Raw genomic sequence first — 21,555 nt, forward strand, 5'->3', positions numbered from 1 at the left:
GCACATCCCAAAGGGCAGTGGGGCTGCACAGTGTGGTGACACTGAGCGCATCCCAAAGGGCAGTGGGGCTGCACAGGTAGCAGGAGCATGAGCAAGGTGGTCATGGGTTTGTGAGCCGGGCAAGCCAAGAGGAGCCACCATGAGAAAAGCCCCGAAGGTGTCTCATAAACAGCTGCCTGCCTTTGAAGTATGGCCAGGACAGGGCAGAGCAGCTGTATTCTGATTCCTTTTTCCATGTTCCTAATTGCAGAAACAAGTGAAATGACAGCAGGTGGGAGCGTTGTCTTGGTGATGGTGGTGCTGTTCCACAGTTTGGGAGGAAAAACCCACCTTGCCCTGCTGCCTTTGAACCCCGGGCTGTCTGCCTGGTGTCAGCAGTCAGGGAGTCACACTCGTGTGTGGGTGACCCTGGGAAGCACTTGGCAGTGACTTGGAGAGAGGTTGTTTCCTTGACAGAGCCCATGCGCATCTTCTCCCTTCAGCGTAGATGGTGTGGGAAGCACTGGGTGAATGATTAATTGTTGTGAGGACCCGGCTCCATGCTTGCAGGCAAAATAAACAAGATTTCTTCCAGCTGTCACTGATACCCTCAGATCAAGAAGGTTGTGAGCTTAAGGATTTCAGGGAACAGTTCTCGGGCACAACTCTGGTACTTTGGGGAGGAAACAGTTCTGAGGAGGATGGGAAGTGGTTCTGGCATCCTTTGAGCCCAGCAGGCTCCAAGACAGTGCAGTCCTAGGGGGAATATTCTTTCTACAGTAGTTATTTCTGCAGGGCATGGCCATACCTTTTGCAGTGAAGTCAGAGCAAGGAGGGTGGCTCAGAGCTGCCCATCCCATTCACTGCAGGATGTTGGCACTGAGCTGAGTCAGGGTTCCTGCTGGTGGGCTGCACAGCTGGAATACAGGTCCAAAGGGACAGATGGGTCTGTGGTGACTCCCTGGGGCTCTGCTGGGTCCCTCTGCCAGCAAAGGGAAAATGCCAGTGTAGTCCCTGAGGAGGGCTGCGGGAGCCCTGAAGCCCAGGAGGCACTGGCTGTCTGGGGATCCTGTGCCAGGATCCTTGCTTAGGGCAGAAACCTTCATTGCCTGTGTGTGTGCCGAGTTCCCTCTTATTTTTAAACAGCCCTGGCACCCCCCAGAGCTGCCAGCCCTCGGGTGGAGCAAGGCTGTGCTATTCGTGAGCTCTAAAACTTGCACTCACGCACAAAAAAAGCAGTGGGGCAGTGCAGGAGGCTGTAGGGGACTGACTGCCTTAATAACCTCACCCTGGGCACAGAAGGCTGCTTGTGGTCTATTTTTAAAGGTAAATAGCTGGAAATACATTTGCCAGGTGGTGGCATAATATAACCCCGAGCTGCTGGGATGCACAAGGTCCCTTGGGCAGTGCACTGCTGAACTCGGTGGTTTTTAGAAACTTTGTTTCCAATTCTGTGAGGTCCGGGCCAGGGTTTGCATCCCCTCTGCCCAGCCAGAGGGTTTAGAGCCGTGGCAGATCCCTCATGGGACTGGGTGTCCCCAGGAAAGCTGCCCTGTCCGAGGTGGGACGGTGTGTGTGGTGCTGCCCATGGCTGGAGGTGGCTCTGGGCAGGGCACCGAGGTGCTGGTGGGCACGAGCACGTTCCCTGGAGCAGCTTTGCCTCAGGAAGGATCCCACCTACCAGCAGGGTTGGATGGGGTGGCAGCAGCTCCCAGAGCCTCACTGGCATGATCCACCAGACCTCCTCATCGAGAGACCTGACTCCAGAGCGGATCATCCCAAAGCACTGCTGCTGCTGCCTGTGCAGAGGCAATCCTTCAGGAAGCACGGGAAAATGCCAGGGAAGTGGCTTTGCTGTAGGAAACTTTCCCTGGGCAGGTGGAGGGAGGTGCATGCTGGTTCCTAGGGCAGACACTGATTTGTCAGTGCCATGGAAAGGGCAAGGCAGGGAGGAAAACCAATGCCTTGGCAAGGATGAGTGTTCCCTGCTGAGTGCCAGCAACTTAATCTGTGCGGATTGCATGTGAGGGCTGAGCGTGGGGCTGGTTTCCTTCCTGGCTGAGGGGGGAAGGAGCAATGTTTACTGAGCCCAGGAGCAGGGTCCTTTGGACTGTGTCCCTGCATGGCTCCCTGGAATGGTTGCTGGCATGGAGACAATAAAGCTGTCTGTGGTGTTTTGTCTCTATTAGCAGAGATCCACCAATTAGCTGTAATTCATTGTGGCAGGAAAGAGGATTAAAAACAAATGTCTAGTTATTATTCCAAATTTATGTTGGCTTGTGCAAGGTACCAGAGTGTGGGGGTGGCAAAGCCTGCCCAGGAAGCCTTCAGCACCCTTGGCTGGCAGCCCGGCTGTCGCCCCACTGCCCTGGGGACACCTTCCCCCACACAGTACTCCAGCTGCTCCAGGGAAAAATGGCTTCTCCCCTCTTGGAAGTACTTAAATGGGCTTTAGCATCACTATCCCTTTGGTGAGAGCAGTTGTTGCCATTTGCTCCTGCGTGGAAGGTGTCCCTGTCAGAGAAGATGCCACCACAGTGCTGGGCTCAGGAACCAGCTCACTCACAGGAACTGAACCCCTGAGCCACAACACTTCTGCCTGCATGATCCCAGGCCTTGGAGCATCTCCTCGATTTTTCAAACCTTTGAGCCTGCATAAGTGGATATTGACTTTTCTAAAGAATTTTGGTAATTCCTAGGATTATTCCAAGAAATAATCCAGAGCCCCTTTAGATGAACTCCTTCTTAAGCTTAAAATGTGCCCTGGCTGTGTTCCTGCAGGGTCAGTCTGGGCTTGTCTTTCCGTTTGTTTGTGCTTTGCCTGTGTTTTGGATTGCCTTCCTCCCCCCTGAGATTCAGGGCAGCACCCACGAGGAGATTTTGGAAGGACAGCATGTGCTGTGTCTCTCTGTGAAGGAGCGGTGGTTGATGCTGCCAGCTCGGGATATGATTGCTGTGTGAAATGGATTGATCAAAAATGTGATACCTTCTCTGTCAGTAACACGTGCCTTCATTTTCAGGAAAAGAGGGATCCCTCTCCCCGGCGACACTGTTGAGGAGCTCCTGAAGTACGTCAGCTATGACACACCGCTGACACTTTCCCAATTTCTAGAGAAATTTAATTACTACATGCCCGCTATTGCGTAAGTACCCTGCTTTTTGCTTCTCCCCCCTCAACCCTTGGCAGCATCCCTTGGCTCAGCCTTGGAGGTTCCCTGTGTGCCCTGGGGGTGGCAGTCCCAGGTGATGGGTCGCACTGCTGTCCCTGCAGGGGTGACCGTGAGGCAGTGAGGAGAATCGCCTACGAGTTCGTGGAGACGAAGGCAAAGGAAGGAATCGCCTACGTGGAGGTCCGGTACAGCCCTCACCTCCTGGCCAACTCTGGCGTGGATCCCATCCCCTGGGGACAAGCTGAGTGAGTGATCCTGCTGTGCCAGGGAGCTGCTGGGTGGCCAGTTGGGCATGGAGAAGGCATGGCTCACTCTGGACAGCAGTTGTGTGTCCAAAGCCTGCTGTAATCAAAGCTCCTTTCTCCCCCCATGCAGTGAGCACCAGCATGCTTCCACCTCTGCTTCCCACCTGTAGGGTTTTTCATCTTAAATACCTCTGCGTGCTGCTGTGTTTTAACATCCCTTGCTCTGGGCACTGGATTCTGCATGTGCAGGGCAGCTGTGCTCAACCTTCTGGCTGGAGCTGTTCTCTGTGCGAGGCAAAGCAGCTTTCACATGTGGACTGCCTGCAAAATGGGAATTTGACCTGGCAGAGATGGTGGGTGGCGTTGGAGGGGGCTGGTGATCCGATCCCTTCCTTGCATGTCATCCCCTTTGTGATGTGTACCTCTTATTAAATCAGTGCTGGACTCTGTGGCCCCTCCAAAATGTGCTGTGGTGGGCATTGAGCCCCATGCTTGCCCCTGCCTGGCTGCAGGCAGTTGTGTGCCCTAATGAGATGCTCTGGCAAAGAGGGGCTTCCTCTAGGCAGGATTTGCCCCTGGTTCCCTGAGGCATTTCTAAATCATACTGTCATCTTCACGTGCTTCTGTGCCCGACATCTGGTAAATGTGGGCATGGCATGGGTGTAAAAGGTGCTCGTAAGTTCTGGGTGGTCTCATCGGGTGCCTCTGGATGTTGAGGCGAGTGGAGCCCTGGGCAGCCTGTCTCCTACCTGCCTCCCTGGCTGGTGTCTGCCCTCTTGCTGATGGCTTTTCTTCCCTGCAGGGGAGACCTCACTCCAGATGAAGTCGTTCAGCTCGTAAATCAGGGACTACAGGATGGAGAAAGGGATTTCCACATCAAAGCCAGGTCTATTCTATGCTGCATGCACCATATGCCAAGTAATGAATTGCAGCTCCCCTGCTGCCCTGCTCCCCTTCCCTGGCGCGTGGCGGGGGGTGATGTCCCCTGGGTTCAGGTCCCTGCACAAATGTGGGGAAAGCCCTGGTCCCTGGGTCTGATGCAGGACCAGACAGTGCTGAGGAGGAGTTCTTTCTTGCTGGGGGTCCTCTGCTCCCTTCACTGTGGGAAAAAGGTCTGCTGGATGAGAGAGGGGGGGTCTGTGGGTATAACCAGTATGTGAAACATCTTGCTCGTCTGTCCTCTGCCTGGGGAGCTGTGATCTCTGCTCCCTGCCCTGGGCAGCTGTGATCTCTGCTCCCTGCCCTGGGCAGCTGTGATCTCTGCTCCCTGCCCAAAGGCCAGAGCACCCCTTGGGCCAGTCAAAGCCATTGGCACAAGGAGCACTTGCATCTACCGTGCTGTCTGGTGGATCTGAGAGCAAATGGTCATGGAAGGAGGACTGAGATCTCACACCTCCCTGCTCATGGTGCTGCTGCTACAGCAGCATGTGCTCCTTCCTTAGCCTGGATCACGGGGCAGCCAGAGAATCCACTGGCTGCAGTCAGTCTCTGCTGGCTTAAGATGAAAACACAAGTCAAATATACTTAAGGCACATACATAAAATGTTTTTTAAAAAATCAGCAGCTCTGAACTTGGTCAGTAACTGGTGCTGTGACCCAGAATAGGAAGGAAACCTGATTTCCAGCATTTCAATGGGCTGCTGAGTTCTGTGAGGACCTTCCTCCAGGGAAGAAAGCAGTCAGAGAGAAAGTGTGTGACAGCAGCTGTTTTATGTGAAGACTTTTCTCTGAGTATCTTCATATCTCACATCAGTTTCATATAGGCTTAATAGGGTAGATGGTGGAAAGATTTTTCCTAATGAGTACATGGTTAATTTGTGTCTAGAAATGTGAAAAATTATATTCTTGGAAACTAGGAGATTGGAGAGTGGTTTTTTTCCTACCTGCACAGCCAACTGCAAACAGTACTTTGAAAACTTGACCCTGTCATTTCTGGTTTCTGGGAAGAAAACACTTTTCTTTGTAGAAACTGGAAAGCTGTAAGGCACAGTCACCCTGATCTGCAGTGTGCCAGCACACGAGTGGTAATGGCAGGAGGCAGGAGGTGGCAGGAGGGATTGCTTGTGCAGGCAACAGAGTTGGCATTCTCATACCTGTATCCCAGGGCACCAGCTCTGTTACCCAGAGCCAGTAATGTGCTTGGTAAAGAGTCTTTAGTGCTACGTTCAGGATATGCTGCACAGCATATCACCTGTGATATTAATTACCCTGTGAATAATGAATGTTGAGAGAAAGGCAGAGATGCCAGCCAGAACTAGCTTGAATTAAACTTGGTAGTAAAATAGTGGCTCTAACCCAGTGAGTTGGGAACTGATGAAAACAAAAAGAAGATGAAATTGCACACATCCTCTTATGTGTTCCTATGGTTTGGGGATTGTATGTACACAGCAGGTGCCTGTTAATTATTAACACTACTGTTTATCTCTGTTTCTTGGCCTTTCTGCTAAGGTTAAGTGCTATGTGAGCTGGTAGATGAACCTCCTTTAGCAGACGTTATCTGTCCTGATCAGAGAGAGCTCTGAAGTAATTGTCAGCCACTTGTTACTCTCTTTCTCTCTGATGTCAAATAGATAAAAGTTCAGCTCCTTCCCACCAGAAGTAGAATCCATCGTCTTGCCCCGGGGAAGTCGAGGATGCCCTAGAACAGGGCATGGCTGACTGTTATACAGGGACCCCAGAGATCCCTCTTAGCCCAAACTCCTCCTTAACACGACACATCCAACAGATGCCCGGCCTGGGATGGGGTGAAAGCTCAGGAGTGAGTTGAGGGAGTTCTCCAAAGCACCATGTTACAGCCTCAGGGCAATGCAGTTCATCTTACCTCAAGCCAACTGCAGCAGTCAACCACTGGTTGGAGGGGATTTTTTAATTATTTTTTCCCCTTGCTCAAAGTGAACAGAAGAACATGATAAGAGCAGTTTTATAGCTGGTGAATGCATTTGGTTTCCCTTTCCTTGATGACAGACTGATCAGTTGACAGCTTTTATTTGCCTGAAGATGACAGACTTTTCTAGGAGTTTCTTTTAGGAGCATCAAATTTTAGGAAAGACTAAAGAAAATAGCCCTAGCCTTCTAGTCATAGGAACAGGATTTATTCATTAAAATGCTTCCTCCTAAATACTGGTGCTGTCTCTTCCAGGCTGGTCTCCAGAGGTGGTGGAGCTGTGCAAGAAGTATCGAAATGACTCTGTGGTGGCCATTGACCTGGCTGAAGGTGAACCTTCAGAGACCCTAAAGGTGGAGATTGACTCTGAGCATAAGAAGGCTTATGAGGTTTGTGGAATTAAGCTTCTTAAAAGAAATTACAAGAAAAATACGTATTGAGGGGATGTGTGTGAAGGGACAAGCAGCACGTTTTTCCAGCTGCAGACGGCTGGGACAACTTAGAAATGTGTTGCAGCTATTAAAAACAGAAATGTTTGTTTATATTTCCTAAATTATTAAAGGCAGGCATCACTGCTTAAACATGGTCTTGGAGCTGGGGCTTGGCACACTACTCTGTAGCACTGAACGTGACACAACTGACGTGGAGCCCAGATCATCCCCCACCCCGCTGCTGTCAGCCCCTGGGGCTCAGTGGAACCATGGCCAAGGGTGGAAGAGACTGGCCTTTCCAGTCTGCCAGAAATCACCCGAGGAGCTGAGAGGAGGCTGCACATTTGAAGGGGTTTTTTATCTGATCATCTCAAATACAAACACTGTAATAGCTTCGGGAGCCTGATCCCAGACTCTTACTAGACCTCAGCGTTTGCAAAGGTTCTAAGGGAAAGTCTTGTTCCTCTTTGCTAGTGGGAATTTGGGGTTGTTAGTCCCCTCCATCAGTGGGGGAGGAGGTTGTGCACCACCACTGGCAAAAAAGACAGTGGTTTGTAAGCAGTGCTTAGGTCTGAAAGCACGTGGGGCTTCCTGGGGCCTTCACCCCATCAGTGGGAGCTGATACAAAGTCTGCCTGCACTGCTGTGCTGGGTGAACAGAGTGATTATAAACCCAGATGCAGGCACAGGGTTTTATGAACAGATGGGCAGATGTGTCTTATCCTCCCTGCTGTGCCAGCAGTACCCAGGTCCAGCCTTCTCCATCTGAAGGGTGCATCTTGTCTCTGTGCCAGGGGCTCGCTCAGGCTCTGAGATGCTGAAGCAAACCCCACTCTCATCTGTATTAAGTAACTGAAAATCCCTCCTGAGTGCAGAGCCCTGAAGGACTGTCTGTGAGGAGCGGCTGCTGCGGGATGGGGCTTGCAGCCTGCCTGCTGCTGCCAGATGGGTGGCCCTTCTCCAGCAGCCAGGCTTCCCTCGAGGCTGCATGGCTTCCCAAAACCCAGGTGGCCTCTGGGCCACCCTGGCAAAGGATTTTTCGGGTTGGTCATGGAGCTGCACCAAAAGCTGCACCCACAGGGTCCTCTCGGCTGGGCTGCCTCCACCCCAGCCCCTTACAGGAGGGAGGTGCTCAGTGTCAGAGCATTTCTTCATCTCTGCCCTGGGGGGGTCTTCTAAATTCCCCCACCTGGCTGCAGCTGGCCAAAAAGGTAGAAGTTCCACAGGCTGGAACTGCTGCAAGGTTCATGCAGAAGGACAGGTGGGTGGAGGAAGGGGAGCTTGGAGCTTGCTGCTGTCTGGAGAAGAGGCAGTGATGAGCTCACCCAAAAAAGCCCTTGAGGAGCCTGGCTGGGCTCCAGCAGAAGGTACCAGGATTTCTCAGTGTCTCAATTTGTGGCTCTTCTCTTGCAGCCCTTGGAGTGCGGAGCCTGTGACCTGTGGGCTCTTGGCACAGAGCCCTGTTGCTTGCTGTGCCATCCCAGGGGTTTGCTGCCCTCGCTGCGGGTGATGGGACAGGAAGATGTTCTCCCTTGTTTTGCAGGAAGCTGAGAGATGTGGGATTCACCGCACTGTCCATGCTGGGGAGGTCGGACCTGCTGCCATGGTCAAAGAGGTACGAGGAGTTCCCGAGTCAGGGCAGAGAGAGGGGCAGGGCTGAGAACGGCCCTGCATCCCCTGCACCAGGGAGAGAGGTGTGCCAGCCCTCTCTGTAGCCACAGCACAGCAAACACTGGGGACATGGCACAGTGGCTGGAAAGGGCCATCCTAGAGCAGGGTCAGTGGTGGGGCTGTCCCAGAGGTGGGACAGGGGTCTCAGGGCAGGCAGGAGCCGAGCTGGTGCTCAGAGGCTGTGAGTGGTTCTCCTGTGCTCCTTTTAGGCAGTTTATGTCCTGAAGGCCGAGCGCATTGGCCATGGATACCATGTCCTGGAGGACCCTGAGCTCTACAAGGAGCTGCTGAGAACAAAGATGCATTTTGAGGTAAGGATGTGTGGTGGGAGCATGACAGCTGCTGTCTGAGTGGAAAACCAGCCCTTGTTTGGGCTGTGCTACAGCCAGGGGCACGACCTGACACCCGAGTGCTGACCACATGTATGGTAACATTGCACTGAACTCAGATGCTCAAAGCTCCACAGCAGAAATGGTGGGAACACCTGTCTGTTTGCTGGAACCTGTTGCAAGGAGCAGCAGTGCACACAGCAGCTTGTGGGAGGCTCGTAGCAGAAAGAATGGATTCTGGCGTGGCCGAGGATAAATTCTGGAGGGATTATTCACTAGTTTATATACCTCAAGTCTACAGGCTCCTCCTTCCACAAATCAGGCTGCTGTACCAGAGCAAGTCTGGTTAGAGGGTGGAAATGGAGTTACTGTGCATGTGCAGATTTCCTTGGCTTTTCCCCAGAATGGTCATATCCAGCTAATAGATGGAATATGTGTGTATATACTTAATTGGTTTCCTAACTGTGGTTGGCACATCGCTGGTGACTGACTGGCCATGGGAAACATCCCACTGACTCCTGCTGCTGTCATGTGGGTTGTGGGCTCTTTGCATCTGTGTCCTGGGACGTGCACTGGTCCATCAGAATAGCACTGAGGGGCAGCTGTGAACAAAGCTCTAAGCCTATACCTGGCTTTACCAGTGTGCTGAGCTATCTGTGTCCACACCTGGGGTTAAGATCTGCATGCTCGATTCTGCTTTTCATGCTTAACTCCCCCAAACAGGTCTGCCCTTGGTCCAGTTATCTCACTGGAGCATGTTCTCCGGACTTCACCAAACACCCCGTAATACAGTAAGACTTCTCAATTATATGCAATCTTAAATAACCAGGATTTGGTTTGCTTTACTGCTTTAAAAAGCTAAGACCCATCTAATTATGTAGGACAATGTGGCACATCCTTGTCCTTTGGCACGGGGGGAGCTGGTGCAGCTGGAGGGGTGCAGGGGTCCCTTGGGTTGGCTGTCCTGTCCTTCCTGCTCTGAGCTGTGGGGCATGAGGTGCTGCACCCCAGCCTCTACTGGCAGGTCAGTGCAGAGCTGTGGGGACAGAAGCCACACTCCATGTCTGTCTCCAGCAGTTCCAGCTTCAGGGACAGCCCCGAGGTCTTTGCTTTTACTGCGTTTCACCCTGAGAACTGCACAGCGTCACATCCAGTGCTTTACCCACCACTTCAACCCCATTTTCTTACAGATTTAAGAAGGATCGTGCCAACTATTCTCTAAACACGGATGACCCCCTCATCTTTAACTCCACCATTGACAAGGATTATGGCCTGGTCAAGGAATACATGGGCTTCACCGAAGAGGAGTTCAAGAGAGTTGTGAGTCAGCCCTGGCTGGGTGCTCTGATGCTGTCCTGGTGCAGCCCAGAACAACCTGCCGGTTTTTCTTTATGAGCTGAAGAATTTTTAATGGAAATCAGAAAATGCTGCCCTGGCCTTGTAAGCAGGAGGCTGAGAGGGTGCTGAGCTGGCTGGAGGGGGTTCTGGAGCACTGTGGGGAAGCAGGGTGTGGGCACAGGGTGGGCTCTGAGGGGCTGCATCTCCCAGGCTGACTGCCTCAGTCAGAGTGGAAATTGTCCTCTGAAGGTCTCACAGCAGGTCTGAGCAGCAGGAAAGGAAGGTGCCTCCTGCTTTTTTCCCCTGTATTTGGAACTGCAGATCAGTTATTTCAAGGCCTGGCCCAGGAATGAGCAAGATTCAGCAGGTACGAAAGTGCTTGCAGTTCTTCCACTTACAGCATGAGGATGCAACAACTGAGCTAGAAACAAAATGACTGCTGGTCACTGTTTTGGCACACACAGTCATTTATGTTTCTTGCTTACATCCTTGATTTTCTAATTATCCACCCAAGACAGAAAGACAGGGTAACTGTTGGGGGTTTGACTTACCTGGTTACCAAGTGAACCTTCCTGGTTTGAGTCAAGTCCTGGTGAGCAATTCCACCTACATGTCTTCCAAGATACTTGACTTGGGAAGAGCAGGAGCATCAGGCCTCCTCTCAACTCTGTCTGGTGGAACAAATCCCTTTCTCCTACTGACCTTGCTCTCTGGGTCTGGAAGGAGGAACAGGGACAGCTGTGAGCTCTGGGATCCTGGATCCACAGCTGTCCTCTCCTACTCTTGCAAAAGCCACGTTGTTCCTGTGTAATAAAAGTCCCTGCACAAGACAGGTGACCAGACTGAACTGCAGAGCCAGGCTGTGTCCCATCAGGCTGCCACCATGGCTTTGTCAGGAGAGGCTCTTTTCTGAAGGGGAGTCAGGAAAGTAGGAGCAGGTCTGAAGTGCATATCCCAAAAAACCCAAAGTATTTAAAGACTTTAAAGTATTTGCTTTGTGCCTGTCTCATTCCTCTTGGGACTGCTCTAGTGATGGGCCAGAGCAGTTGCCCTGTAAAACAAGGCCATGGAAATAAATAAATCTGAGAGTGGAAACTTTACACTCTCCCTCAGCTGTTGCTGCTCAGAGCCAGATGTTCACATCTGATGTGTTTTAATGTCTCTCTTGTGTTCCCCCTCTTCTTCCCCAGAACATCAACGCAGCCCAATCCAGCTTCTTACCTGAGAAGGAAAAGCAGGAGCTGCTCAACAAGCTGTATGAAGCCTATGGGATGGTCCCCAACACATCGTGACCCATCCCTGTGAGCCAGCGTGGAGCAGGGCCCTTCTCCGTGTGCTGACTCCTCCGTGCCTGTGGGAGCTCAGGGAGGAGGTGCCCAGGGTTGGTCTCTATTCCTGGCAGCCCTGTGTTAACCCTTACAATGCTCATCAGAATCAGACTATCACATTCACCCACCTATACCCCACAAACTCTCTCCCAAATAGGTATCCAGCTTCCTATCCTGTTGTTGTGCAAGCAGACTGGATCTGCCTCCTGGCCTGACTCCCTTCTCCATCTGTCAGTGTTTCTGTACTGCAAATGCAAACAGAAGAACATCCCCTGCTTTTTTTCCCCCCGCTCTTTCCCTGTTTTTCCTGTCCTGTCCCACCGACCTGCCTGGCCCTTGTCTGCAGTGCTGAAATAACCACCTTTAACTCTGACTGTGGCCTGGGTTAATCTTTACCCTTGCAGGGAAGAGGTGTGTTAGTGCTGGCAGGGAGTGAGCAGGTGTTTCAGACACAGAGGCTTTATTCCTGTCCCTGTGGGCTGGAAGGTTTGGTCACAGCTCTGTTTACACAGGGTTAGTCTTGTACAAACAAGACTGGAACAAGAACAAGCTGGAAGCTGGTGCCCCTACCTATACATAGGTCTGAAGGGCATTTAAAACAAAATAATTTTTTTTTTGCATCCTTTCTTGGACAAGAGCTGTATTAGGCCTCCCAATGTCACTGCAGATGACAGCAGTGCTCACAGCTGGCCACAACCATGCTCTCACACGCATAGGAAGTTGGAACAAAATTTTACCATTTTGGGCCAAAATCTACCTTCTGGGACTTTTCCCAGTTTTGTACTCATCCTGGAAAATTCCTAACTGCAATTTGATCTTCCCCTATCTTTGTTTAGGACTTGGAGAAGCCATGGTCAATTGGCTGGTTTAACAGTTCTGCCCTCTTCCTGATTTGACATAATCATTAGGCACTCCTAAGGCTGAAAAAGTAAATTAGCTAGGGCCCAGTGTTGACTTGGGTCCCACCTGATTGCTTCTCTCACTCAACTACAACACTGGCTCCAAGTCAGATCTTTGGTTTGGTGGAGAATTTATACAGAAAAATTCACCGAAAATTCCTAAGTGATTTTGGTGCATAATAGTGTTTTTACTCCATAAGCAATACAGCTGTGCATCCAGAGAAGAGAGCATCATTTTCTGATGTGAGTGTGTGGTGTGCTTTAGCATCCCAGGTGTCTGCCAAGATGCTTACTCCAAAGATACTGTACCAAAAAGTTGCCTTTGACAAGGGGCCGCGGTCACCATTACCACGGACAGACCACGGACCAGTCCAGCCTCATCCAGCAGGAACAGCGTGCTGGGAGTATTTCCGTTCTTTCTGGGCTTCCATATTGATCTTCTGAGTAAAATACTCATCTCTGAAGTACGTGGTGCGTATATACACATAGATAGATGAATAAGAGAGAGTGATTTTGTAGGAGGCATGTCCCAAGGTGCAGGAGGAGGGCACCGAGGGCAGGGAAGCCAAGGGACATGCGCAGAGACAGACAATCCTATTGGTTAGAGGTCACGTGTTATCAGGGTATAAATGGAAGTGCCGAATTCAAATAAAACCTCTTTGATTACCATCTCACAGAGAGCATACATGATTTCTTTATTACATAAAGGCCAGCGACCCCGTGGTCGCTACAGTTCCTTCTCTCAGCTGGGCTCAGACACTTTCAGCACTGTCATTTCTCCAAACAGACACAGAGTCAAGTTCAACAGTCCCCTATTCATGTCCCATCATTAGACAGGAAACCCAGACAGTGCCCAGGAGGGATCTCCTTCACCTGCACTGAGGGAAGGGACTCAGCTGAGTCAACAAAGGTGTCTCCTTGTGGCTCTGCAGACCTGGGGCCAGAAGGACACTCAGCTCCCTCCACAACCCCCATGGGCTGGGATTCCTCCTGCCCCACTTCAGTGGGCCCAAAACAGGCCCCTGCAGGTGACTCCTTGTCCCAGCTGCCATGGGAATGAAGGAAGACCAAAGCCAGGAGTGACCTGCTGGGACACAAACCCTGGGTTCCTTCTGAGGGGCCAGAGGTGACCGAGATTCCTGCTGGGAACTGCAGGCTCCAATGCAGCAGTTCCTACGGACAGGGCAGCAGCTGTGGGATCTTCTTGGAGGCTGCTGGGACATTGCTTTGGCCAACTTCAGTGGCAGAAGGTGCCCACATGTAGGACAGGGGAACCTGTCACTGTTCCTTCTGTCCAGGGCAGCCCCTAGAGGTGTTCAGGTGACCAAATGGAGTCAGGTGGCACAGGGAGAGAGGTCTCTCTGCTGTTCTTTATCAGGGTATTTTCTACATGTCCTCAGAGTACAATGGCAGTGGTCTCCTGGACATCCCTTCAATGCTGAACCTGATTCAGGGCAGCTGAGCCTGGATTGAACAGCCAAAGAGGGGCCTGTAGTGCCAGGGGAGGTGCCAGGGCTCTGCAGCACAAGTGCAGCAGCTGCCATGGACAGCACAGGGCCTGTGCAGGAAGCCCGTCCCCATTCCCAGCAGTTGTGGGACAGGCACCACCCAGGGCTTCTCAGACACATTGGGTGCCTTTGGGGCAGGGAGTGAATCCCAGCCCTGCAGGGACACAAAGGCTGTCCCTTCTCTGCCCAGCCAAGGCCGGGCCAGGCACGAGTCCAAAGCACATCAGCCCAGGCTGTCCACACTTGTTTCCTCCCTCTGCTGGCTCTGCTCTCCCCCAGCATTTCAGCAGCATGTGCTGATCTCCTCAGGGATCAGGCCTGTGATTTTCCCCCTGGGCCTGAGTCCCAGCACGTCCACCCCCAAGGCCATTGTCAGCAAAGCATCTGCACACTCCAGCTCTCGGGGCTTTCAGAGCAGCTTTCCCCACTGCAAGTCTGTTCTTACCCGCGGTGCCCCCACTGAGGGGCTGCAGACAGACAGGCCCCAATGCCCTGCGTGTGGGGCACAGGCAGGAGGAGCTGCAGCCCCAAGTCTCTCTTCCTTCCACTTGGAGGCAATAACAGCCCAGGCCTGCTGAGACAGTTCCCAGGTTTTGGTGCTGTGATGGGTTGGGAGAGAAGGCCAAGGAGACAGAGGAGAGAAAGAGCAGGAGAGAGGTGTCCTCAGCGGGAAGGAGCTTCTTGGACCTGTGCAGCTGCTCTGGGGGATGAACAACTTGGGTGAACTTTTGTGGTTGAGAGTCAGAGGAGAGAGTGGTTTGAGTGACATTGTGGATTGAGACAAAGAACCCATTCAAGTTGGCTTTGATAACCGTGGAATTCACTGGAAAGGCACCAGGACAGGATGCAAAGAGTCCCAGAGGTTTGTGCAGGGTCTTGGTGAAGACAGCCCTTGGGACACAGGCCTTTAGAGCACAGCTGGCAGGTTGGTGGACAACAGGGAGGCTCATCTGCATCTGCTTCTGTCCAAGAGGAACCAAGAGGTTCCCATAGTAACTGACCATAGCGATGGGAATGTATGGTGGTTGCCATGGTAACCGACCATAGCACAGGGGCTGTATTATGGTTTCCATGGTAACCGTCCGTAGCAATTCAAATGTATGATGGTTGCCATGATAACTGACTGTAACAGTGGGAAGTATGCTGGTTGCAATAGTAACCGAGTTACCATCGCGCATGTAGGATGGTTGCCGTGGTAACTGACCATAGGATTAGGAATCTCTGATGGTTACCATGGTAACTTACAGTAGCAATTTGAATGGGTAATGGTTGCCATGGCAACTGACGGTAGCAGTGAGAGGTATGATGGTTGCCATGGCAACTGACTGTAGGAACGCCAGTGTGTGCTGTTTGCCATGGTAACTGACCGTAGGAATGGCAATGTGTGCTGGTTGCCATGGTAACCGTCTGTAGCAATTGGAATGCTAAAGCTTGCCGTGGTAACTGACCATAGCAATGGAAATGTATGATGGTTGCCATAGTAACCAACCGTAGCAATGGGAATGTATGCTGCTTGCCATTGTAACTGCTCGTATCAGTGGGAAGTATGATAGTTGCCATGGTAATGGACTGTAGCAATGGGTACATATGATGGTTGCCATGGTAACCATCCATAGGAATTCGAATGTATGATGGTTGCCATGGTAACTGACTGTAGCACACAGGCAATAACAGCCCAGGCCTGCTGAGACAGTTCCCAGGTTGCAGGGCTCTGATGGGTTGGGAGAGAAGGCCAAGGAGACACAGGAGAGAAAGAGTAGGAGAGAGGTGTCCTCAGTGGGAAGGAGCTTCTTGGACCTGTGCAGCTGCTCTAGGGAATGAAGAAATTGGGTGAACTTTTGTGGGTGAGGGTCAGAGGAGAGACTGGTTTGGGTGACATTGTGGTGTGAGACAAAGAGCCCATTGAAGTTGGCTTTGATAACCGTGGAATTCACTGGAAAGGCACCAGGACAGGATGCAAAGAGTCCCAGAGGTTTGTGCAGGGTCTTGGTGAAGACAGCCCTTGGGACACAGGTCTTTAGAGCACAGCTGGCAGGTTGGTGGACAACAGGGAGGGTCATCTGCATCTGCTTGTCTCCAAGAGCAACCAAGAGGTTACCACAGAAACTGACTGTAGCGATGGGAATGTATGATGGTTTTCATGGTAACTGACCGTAGCAATGAGAATGTATGATGGTTGCCATGGTAGCAGACCATTGCAATGGAAATGTCTCATGGTTGCCATGGTAATCGATTGTAGCAACGGGCAGTATGATGGTTGCCATGGTAACTGACTTTAGCAGTGGGAATGTGTGATGGTTGCCATGGTAACTGACCTTAGCAATGGGAATGTCTGATGGTTGCCATGGTAACCGTCTGTAGGAACAAGAATGTATGATGGTTGCCATGGTAACTGACCATAGTGATGGGAATGTCTGATGGTTGCCAAGGTAACCAAGCATAGCAATGGGAATGTGTGATGGTTTCCATGGAAACCGACCGTAGCAAAGGGAATGTCTGATGGTGTCCACGGTAACCGATTGTAGCAATGGGAAGTATGATGGTTGCCATGGTAACTGACCTTAGCAATGGGACTGTGTGATGGTTGTCATGGTAACTGACCATGGGAAGGAGAATGTATGCTGTTTGCATGGTAACTGACTACAGTAATGGGAATGTATGGTGTTTGCCATGGTAACCGACCATAGCAATGGGACTGTATTATGGTTGCCATGGTAACCGTCCGTAGCAATGGGAATGTATGATGGTTGCCATGGTAACTGACCGTAGCATTGCAAAGTATGATAGTTGCCGTGGTAACCGACTCTAGCAACCGGAATGTATGATGGTTGCCATGGTAACTGACCATAGCAATAGGCATGTATGATGTTTGCCATAGTAACAAACTATAGGAATGGGAATATATGCTGGTTGCCATGGTAACCGACCATAGCAATGGGAATGTGGGATGGTTGCCATGGTAACCAACTCTAGCAACACGACTGTATGCTGTTTGCCATGGTAACTGACTGTAGCAATTGGAATGTATGATGGTTTCCATGGTAACTTAGCATAGTAATGGGAATTTATGATGGTTGCCATGGTAACTGACCATAGAAACAGGAATGTAATATGGTTGCTATGGTAACGGACCATAGCAATGGCAACGTATGATGGTTGCCATGGTAACTGACAATGCTAATGAGAATGTGTGCTGGTTGTCATGGTAACTGTGATTTCCTTAGACTATGAGCATGACATTTTCATCTGCAAAAACATTAGTGAGTGCCCAGAGATCTCAAAGGTCTCAAGCACATGACCACTAGAGAGGGTCTAAGGAGCAGTGGCCTCGATGGTATGGAGACTGAGGACAGTGCAGGATAGCCTAGAGAGGGCTTGAAGGGTGGATTTAGAGATGGTGGATCCTTCTGTCAGAGCAGAAAAGAGCACGAGAAAGAAAGAATTAATGCCAAGTGCAGCTGGGGAGGTCCCGAGTGGACATGAGGAAAAAGGAATTTCACTCCATGGAAAACAATGTGCTGCAACACGTCACCCAGGAGGAGTCTGGATGAGCCCAAGGCTTTGTGTGTGCAGGAAGAGCCAGGGAGGACGCAGAGATGTCAGTGCAGGAAGGTGCCAGCCAGGTGGGGCAGCCGGGGGGATGACAACAGCCTGCAGGGAAAGGGGCAGGGCATGGACACCGTAGGACAGCCTGGGCTGGAGAGGAGACAGGGATGGGGAGAAGCTGAAAGGCCCTGCCAGAGCCACCTTCTGCAAACCTTTGGCCATGGTTGCTGTCTGTGCCCCTGATGCCAGGAGGAGACAAGTGGCCCTTGCAGCCCTGGGGCCTCATGGCCTCCTTGTCCCTGCTCAGCAGCCTGGCAGCTGCCACCCCATGGTCCTGCCCTTGGCATTGCACATCCCACATCCCAGTGCCCCAGCAAGAGCCCTGAGGAATGAGGCAGGGACAGGATCTGCCTTCCCACAGGCTGGGGGGTCAGGGCTTAGTCCGTTGGATTAAGGAAACAAGTCACTGTTTATTCAGCAGTAGAGCCACCTTTCCCTTGCTTGTCCATCCTTGTCATCACTGTCTGCAGTTTTCTGCTCTAACTGGAACCTGGGGACACGTTCTCAGTTGTGTCCCTCAGTGAGACCCATTAGCACTACAAGAAACTTTAGTGTTTCCATCTCACTTTGACTTCCTGAAAAGTTGTTTGAACTTCCTCTCAGGGACTGAGTCTCATGTAAACAATGCCAAACTCCCCCGAGGGTCATGAAATGCCTGGGGCTGTTGCTGTGCTGCTGAGCTGGGCCGGGCTCCTGGCACACAGGGAGCTCCTGGCAAGCAAGAAGAGCTTCAAAGAGACAGCTCTGCTGGTGAGCAGCTCCTCTGCACAGCCCAGCAGGGCTGAGGGCACTGCCTGCAGCACCCAGGGCACAAAAGCAAGGCAGAGAGAGGTTACACACAGCCTGGGCTGGGAGGGAAGTCGAGAGGAAGATCCACTGCAGGAGGAATCTTTCCAGGCTTCCTCACGGTGAGTCAGCATGAAGGGCAATGTGTCTGCAGTTGGTGCAAAGATCTCCTAACGCTGGCACATCCCACTCCCTGCTGCACCATCCCAGGCACAGCCCAGCAGGGTTCCCTTCTCCCAGGGATGGTTGCAGGGTTGTGAAGCCAGGCTGTGCCACCCAGGCTGCCCCAAGCTGTCCTGCAGAGCAGGGTCCTGCAGCCCAGGGCTGTGCCGGGGCAGGAGCTCTGCCACTACCAGGGGCAGCTCTCAGCCGGGCTGGGGAGCTCCCTCAGGGCTGGGCAGGGGCTGGGGGTGGAAAGAGCAAAGCCTGGCAGTGCAGGGCAGGTTTCTTCTGCTATCAAGTGAGAGTTTCATGGGTCAGGGCTGCTCACAGAACCAGAGCACCCCAGGATATTTTGCAGGGGATCCTTCAAGGGGAAGGTCCAAGGAGGGATTTCTCTCAAGCTCTCAAGCCACATGCCTGGTGATTTGAGTTTCAGAGGGAACTCTGAGGAGCTGCCCAGGGCTGAGAACAACTTGCTGGCACTGTTGGTGTCTGGGAGGTGGCACAGCTGGCTCAGGGTGACGTTGCCCTGAGTGCCCAGTGGGCTCTGCCCTGGCCTCTCCCAGCTGGACCCTCCCTGTGCATTTCCTTGGTTCTCAGCTTGCCCCTGGTCCTGAGGTTGTTCCCTCCTTCTCTCAGTCAGGCTCACTGGGCAGGGGAGTTCAAGCTACACAGTCCAACACTGATCCTGGCATTCCCCTATGACAGGTGTGTCCCTGGGAATGAGACATTCCACTTGTCCTCTGCCCTGTGGGGTGTGGGCAGTGAATTCTGTGGGCCTGGGTAAGGAGCTCTTTTTCCCTCAATCAGACCCCGTCATTAGGACACTTGGCTCTTTTCTGAGGTGTCCTTCCAAGCTGGGAGCTGCCCTCGAGAATGCAAATCATCCTCCCAGCACAGCTGTGTTCTCTGAAAGCCCCAGGGGAGAGGGGCAGAGATGCTGTGCCCAGGCCGGGAGATGCTGTTGGGTTGGGGAGATGAGCCACGGGTGTCCTTGGCTCCAAGTGTGGTGCTGAGCCCTTGAGACAGGCTGAGACCTTGAGGGGTCTGGGATGGATCCCTCTGCTCTCAACAGTGTCTGGCGGCTTTTCAGACCAAACTGGGAGTGTGATCAATGTCCATCTCAGGAAGAAGCAAAGCCAGGGCAGTTGGGAACAAGAGAGAGGGACAGACCAGTTCCCCTCACTCGGCACTAAGTCCTAGACAATCTTCCTGCCTGGCAGGACCTGCTCTGTTGTCCCTGAGTGCATCAGAAGTGCTGAGGGGTTCTGACATCCAGGAACACTCCTCAGGAGAGATGAAGGGAGTCTAAAAAAAAAACAAAAGGCAAACAAAACAAACCTGTGACACTGCCTTCTGCTGTCCTGCTTTTTCTCACAAACTGGGAGTGCAGATGCTGACAAGCTGTTTTGCAGTGGGAGCAGTTTCATCTGACACAGCTGAACATCAGGACGGGCCCCTGTGCCCACCATGCCCATGACCCCACCGGTGCAGAGCAGGGCTGAGCCCTCACAGCCAGTGGGCAGAGGGTCTGCTCCTCATGGAAGATGTAGTGAGCCCCACCCAGGGCTCCAGCCATGGAGCTGAAGGAAAACCAATGGAGCAGTGAGAGGGGTGTTGGAAAGTGGCTTTGTGTTTTTCTCAGGATGTTCTGCCCTAACTTGTCACTGTTATTTCCTATTTGAACAGGTCCCCATGTCTAGAGGCAGTAAATGTCCAACAGCAGCTCCATGGCCCAGTTCCTCCTCCTGGCATTGGCAGACAGGCGGGAGCTGCAGCTCCTGCACTTCTGGCTCTTCCTGGGCATCTCTCTGGCTGCCCTCCTGGCCAACGGCCTCATCCTCAGCACCGTAGCCTGTGACCACCACCTGCACACCCCCATGGGCTTCTTCCTGCTCAACCTCTCCCTCACAGACCTGGGCTGCATCTGCACCACTGTCCCCAAAGCCATGCACAATTCCCTCTGGAATACAAGGACCATCTCCTATGCAGGATGTGTTGCACAGGTCTTTCTGCTTGTCTTCTTTCTTGGAACAGAGTTTTCCCTCCTCACCATCATGTGCTATGACCGCTACGTTGCCATCTGCAAACCCCTGCACTATGGGACCCTCCTGGGCAGCAGAGCTTGTGCCCACATGGCAGCAGCTGCCTGGGCCGCTGGGTTTCTCAGTGCTCTGCTGCACACAGCCAATACATTTTCCCTACCCCTGTGCCAGGGCAATGCCCTGGGCCAGTTCTTCTGTGAAATCCCACACATCCTCAAGCTCTCCTGCTCACACTCAGGCTACCTCAGGGAAATTGGGCTTATTATGGTTAGTGCCTGTTTAATATTTGGCTGTTTTGTTTTCATAGTTTTCTCCTATGTGCAGATCTTCAGGGCTGTGCTGAGGATCCCCTCTGAGCAGGGACGGCACAAAGCCTTTTCCACCTGCCTCCCTCATCTGGCCGTGGTCTCCCTGTTTAGCAGCACCTTATTCTTTGCATACCTGAAGCCTCCCTCCATCTCCTCCCCATCCCTGGATCTTATTCTGTCAGTTCTGTACTCAGTGGTGTCTCCAACACTGAATCCCCTCATCTATAGCCTCAGGAACCAGGAAATCAAGAATGCCCTAAGGAAACTCATAACTAAGTGTTTTTCAGAAGCAATAAACTCTCCCTCTTCTGCATGTTATGTACCTCATTAAAGGCCAATCCTGTTATGGACTTCAATAAAGGCTCACCATATCTTCTCTATTTTTTGCTCCTGGGAGGGGTGTTATTTTTGTGACAATTTGTTCACAACAGAAAATCTTTTATATATATATAAAGATACATATATAAACACCATTTTCAATTCAGTGTTTGCCTTCCTAGCCCGTCCCAGAGGCTGTACAAATTGGCAAATGTACTCACTGTCTGCTTAAACCAAATAAAGAACTCTGCCTTGACTTGTTTGCCTGACATCTTTCCTCTCTGACTTCTCTGCAGCTGCAGGGTCGGGGCCTCTGTGCAGAGCTGGGCCAGAAAAGAGTCCCAGCAGAGCAGCACTGCCAGGGAGCAGCAGCCCTTCTCCTGCTGGGCCTCCTCTTCCTTCCCTTCCACACTGTCCTGCAGAGCCCTGTGTTGTTGGAGGCCTCAGTGCTCTGGCAGTCGGTCCCAGTCCTGCTGCAGGACTGTCCAGGGACTGCAGGCAGGGACAGCCACGGGCACTGCTGGCACAGAGCTGACCTCTGCAGCAGCA

At 52.1% G+C, this 21,555-nt stretch overlaps 2 protein-coding genes across 2 annotated transcripts in view; both read left to right on the forward strand.

The window, feature by feature from the left end:
* Nucleotides 1–11,534, forward strand: part of LOC113981593 (adenosine deaminase-like) — a 16,888-nt gene extending 5,354 nt beyond the window's left edge. Inside the window, exons 3-11 of the mRNA XM_027709037.1 lie at nucleotides 3,000–3,122; nucleotides 3,251–3,394; nucleotides 4,197–4,312; nucleotides 6,534–6,667; nucleotides 8,252–8,323; nucleotides 8,589–8,690; nucleotides 9,432–9,499; nucleotides 9,899–10,028; nucleotides 11,237–11,534. Coding sequence (XP_027564838.1) covers nucleotides 3,000–3,122; nucleotides 3,251–3,394; nucleotides 4,197–4,312; nucleotides 6,534–6,667; nucleotides 8,252–8,323; nucleotides 8,589–8,690; nucleotides 9,432–9,499; nucleotides 9,899–10,028; nucleotides 11,237–11,338 — 991 coding nt within the window. The 3' untranslated portion in view covers nucleotides 11,339–11,534. The remainder of the gene's footprint in view (nucleotides 1–2,999; nucleotides 3,123–3,250; nucleotides 3,395–4,196; nucleotides 4,313–6,533; nucleotides 6,668–8,251; nucleotides 8,324–8,588; nucleotides 8,691–9,431; nucleotides 9,500–9,898; nucleotides 10,029–11,236) is intronic.
* Nucleotides 11,535–20,047: 8,513 nt separating this feature from the next.
* On the forward strand, nucleotides 20,048–21,007 carry LOC113981595 (olfactory receptor 14J1-like; the record flags this gene model as incomplete). The annotated part of the gene is given in 2 exon segments (XM_027709039.1): nucleotides 20,048–20,960; nucleotides 20,963–21,007. Coding segments are annotated over 2 exon segments (958 nt in total), but the record flags the coding sequence as incomplete, so codon positions are not given.
* Between the last annotated feature and the right edge of the window lie 548 nt (nucleotides 21,008–21,555).

The sequence above is a fragment of the Neopelma chrysocephalum genome, unplaced genomic scaffold, assembly GCF_003984885.1.
Source record: "Neopelma chrysocephalum unplaced genomic scaffold, ASM398488v2 Primary Assembly neopelma1_96676, whole genome shotgun sequence".
Classification (NCBI taxonomy): Eukaryota; Metazoa; Chordata; class Aves; order Passeriformes; family Pipridae; genus Neopelma; species Neopelma chrysocephalum.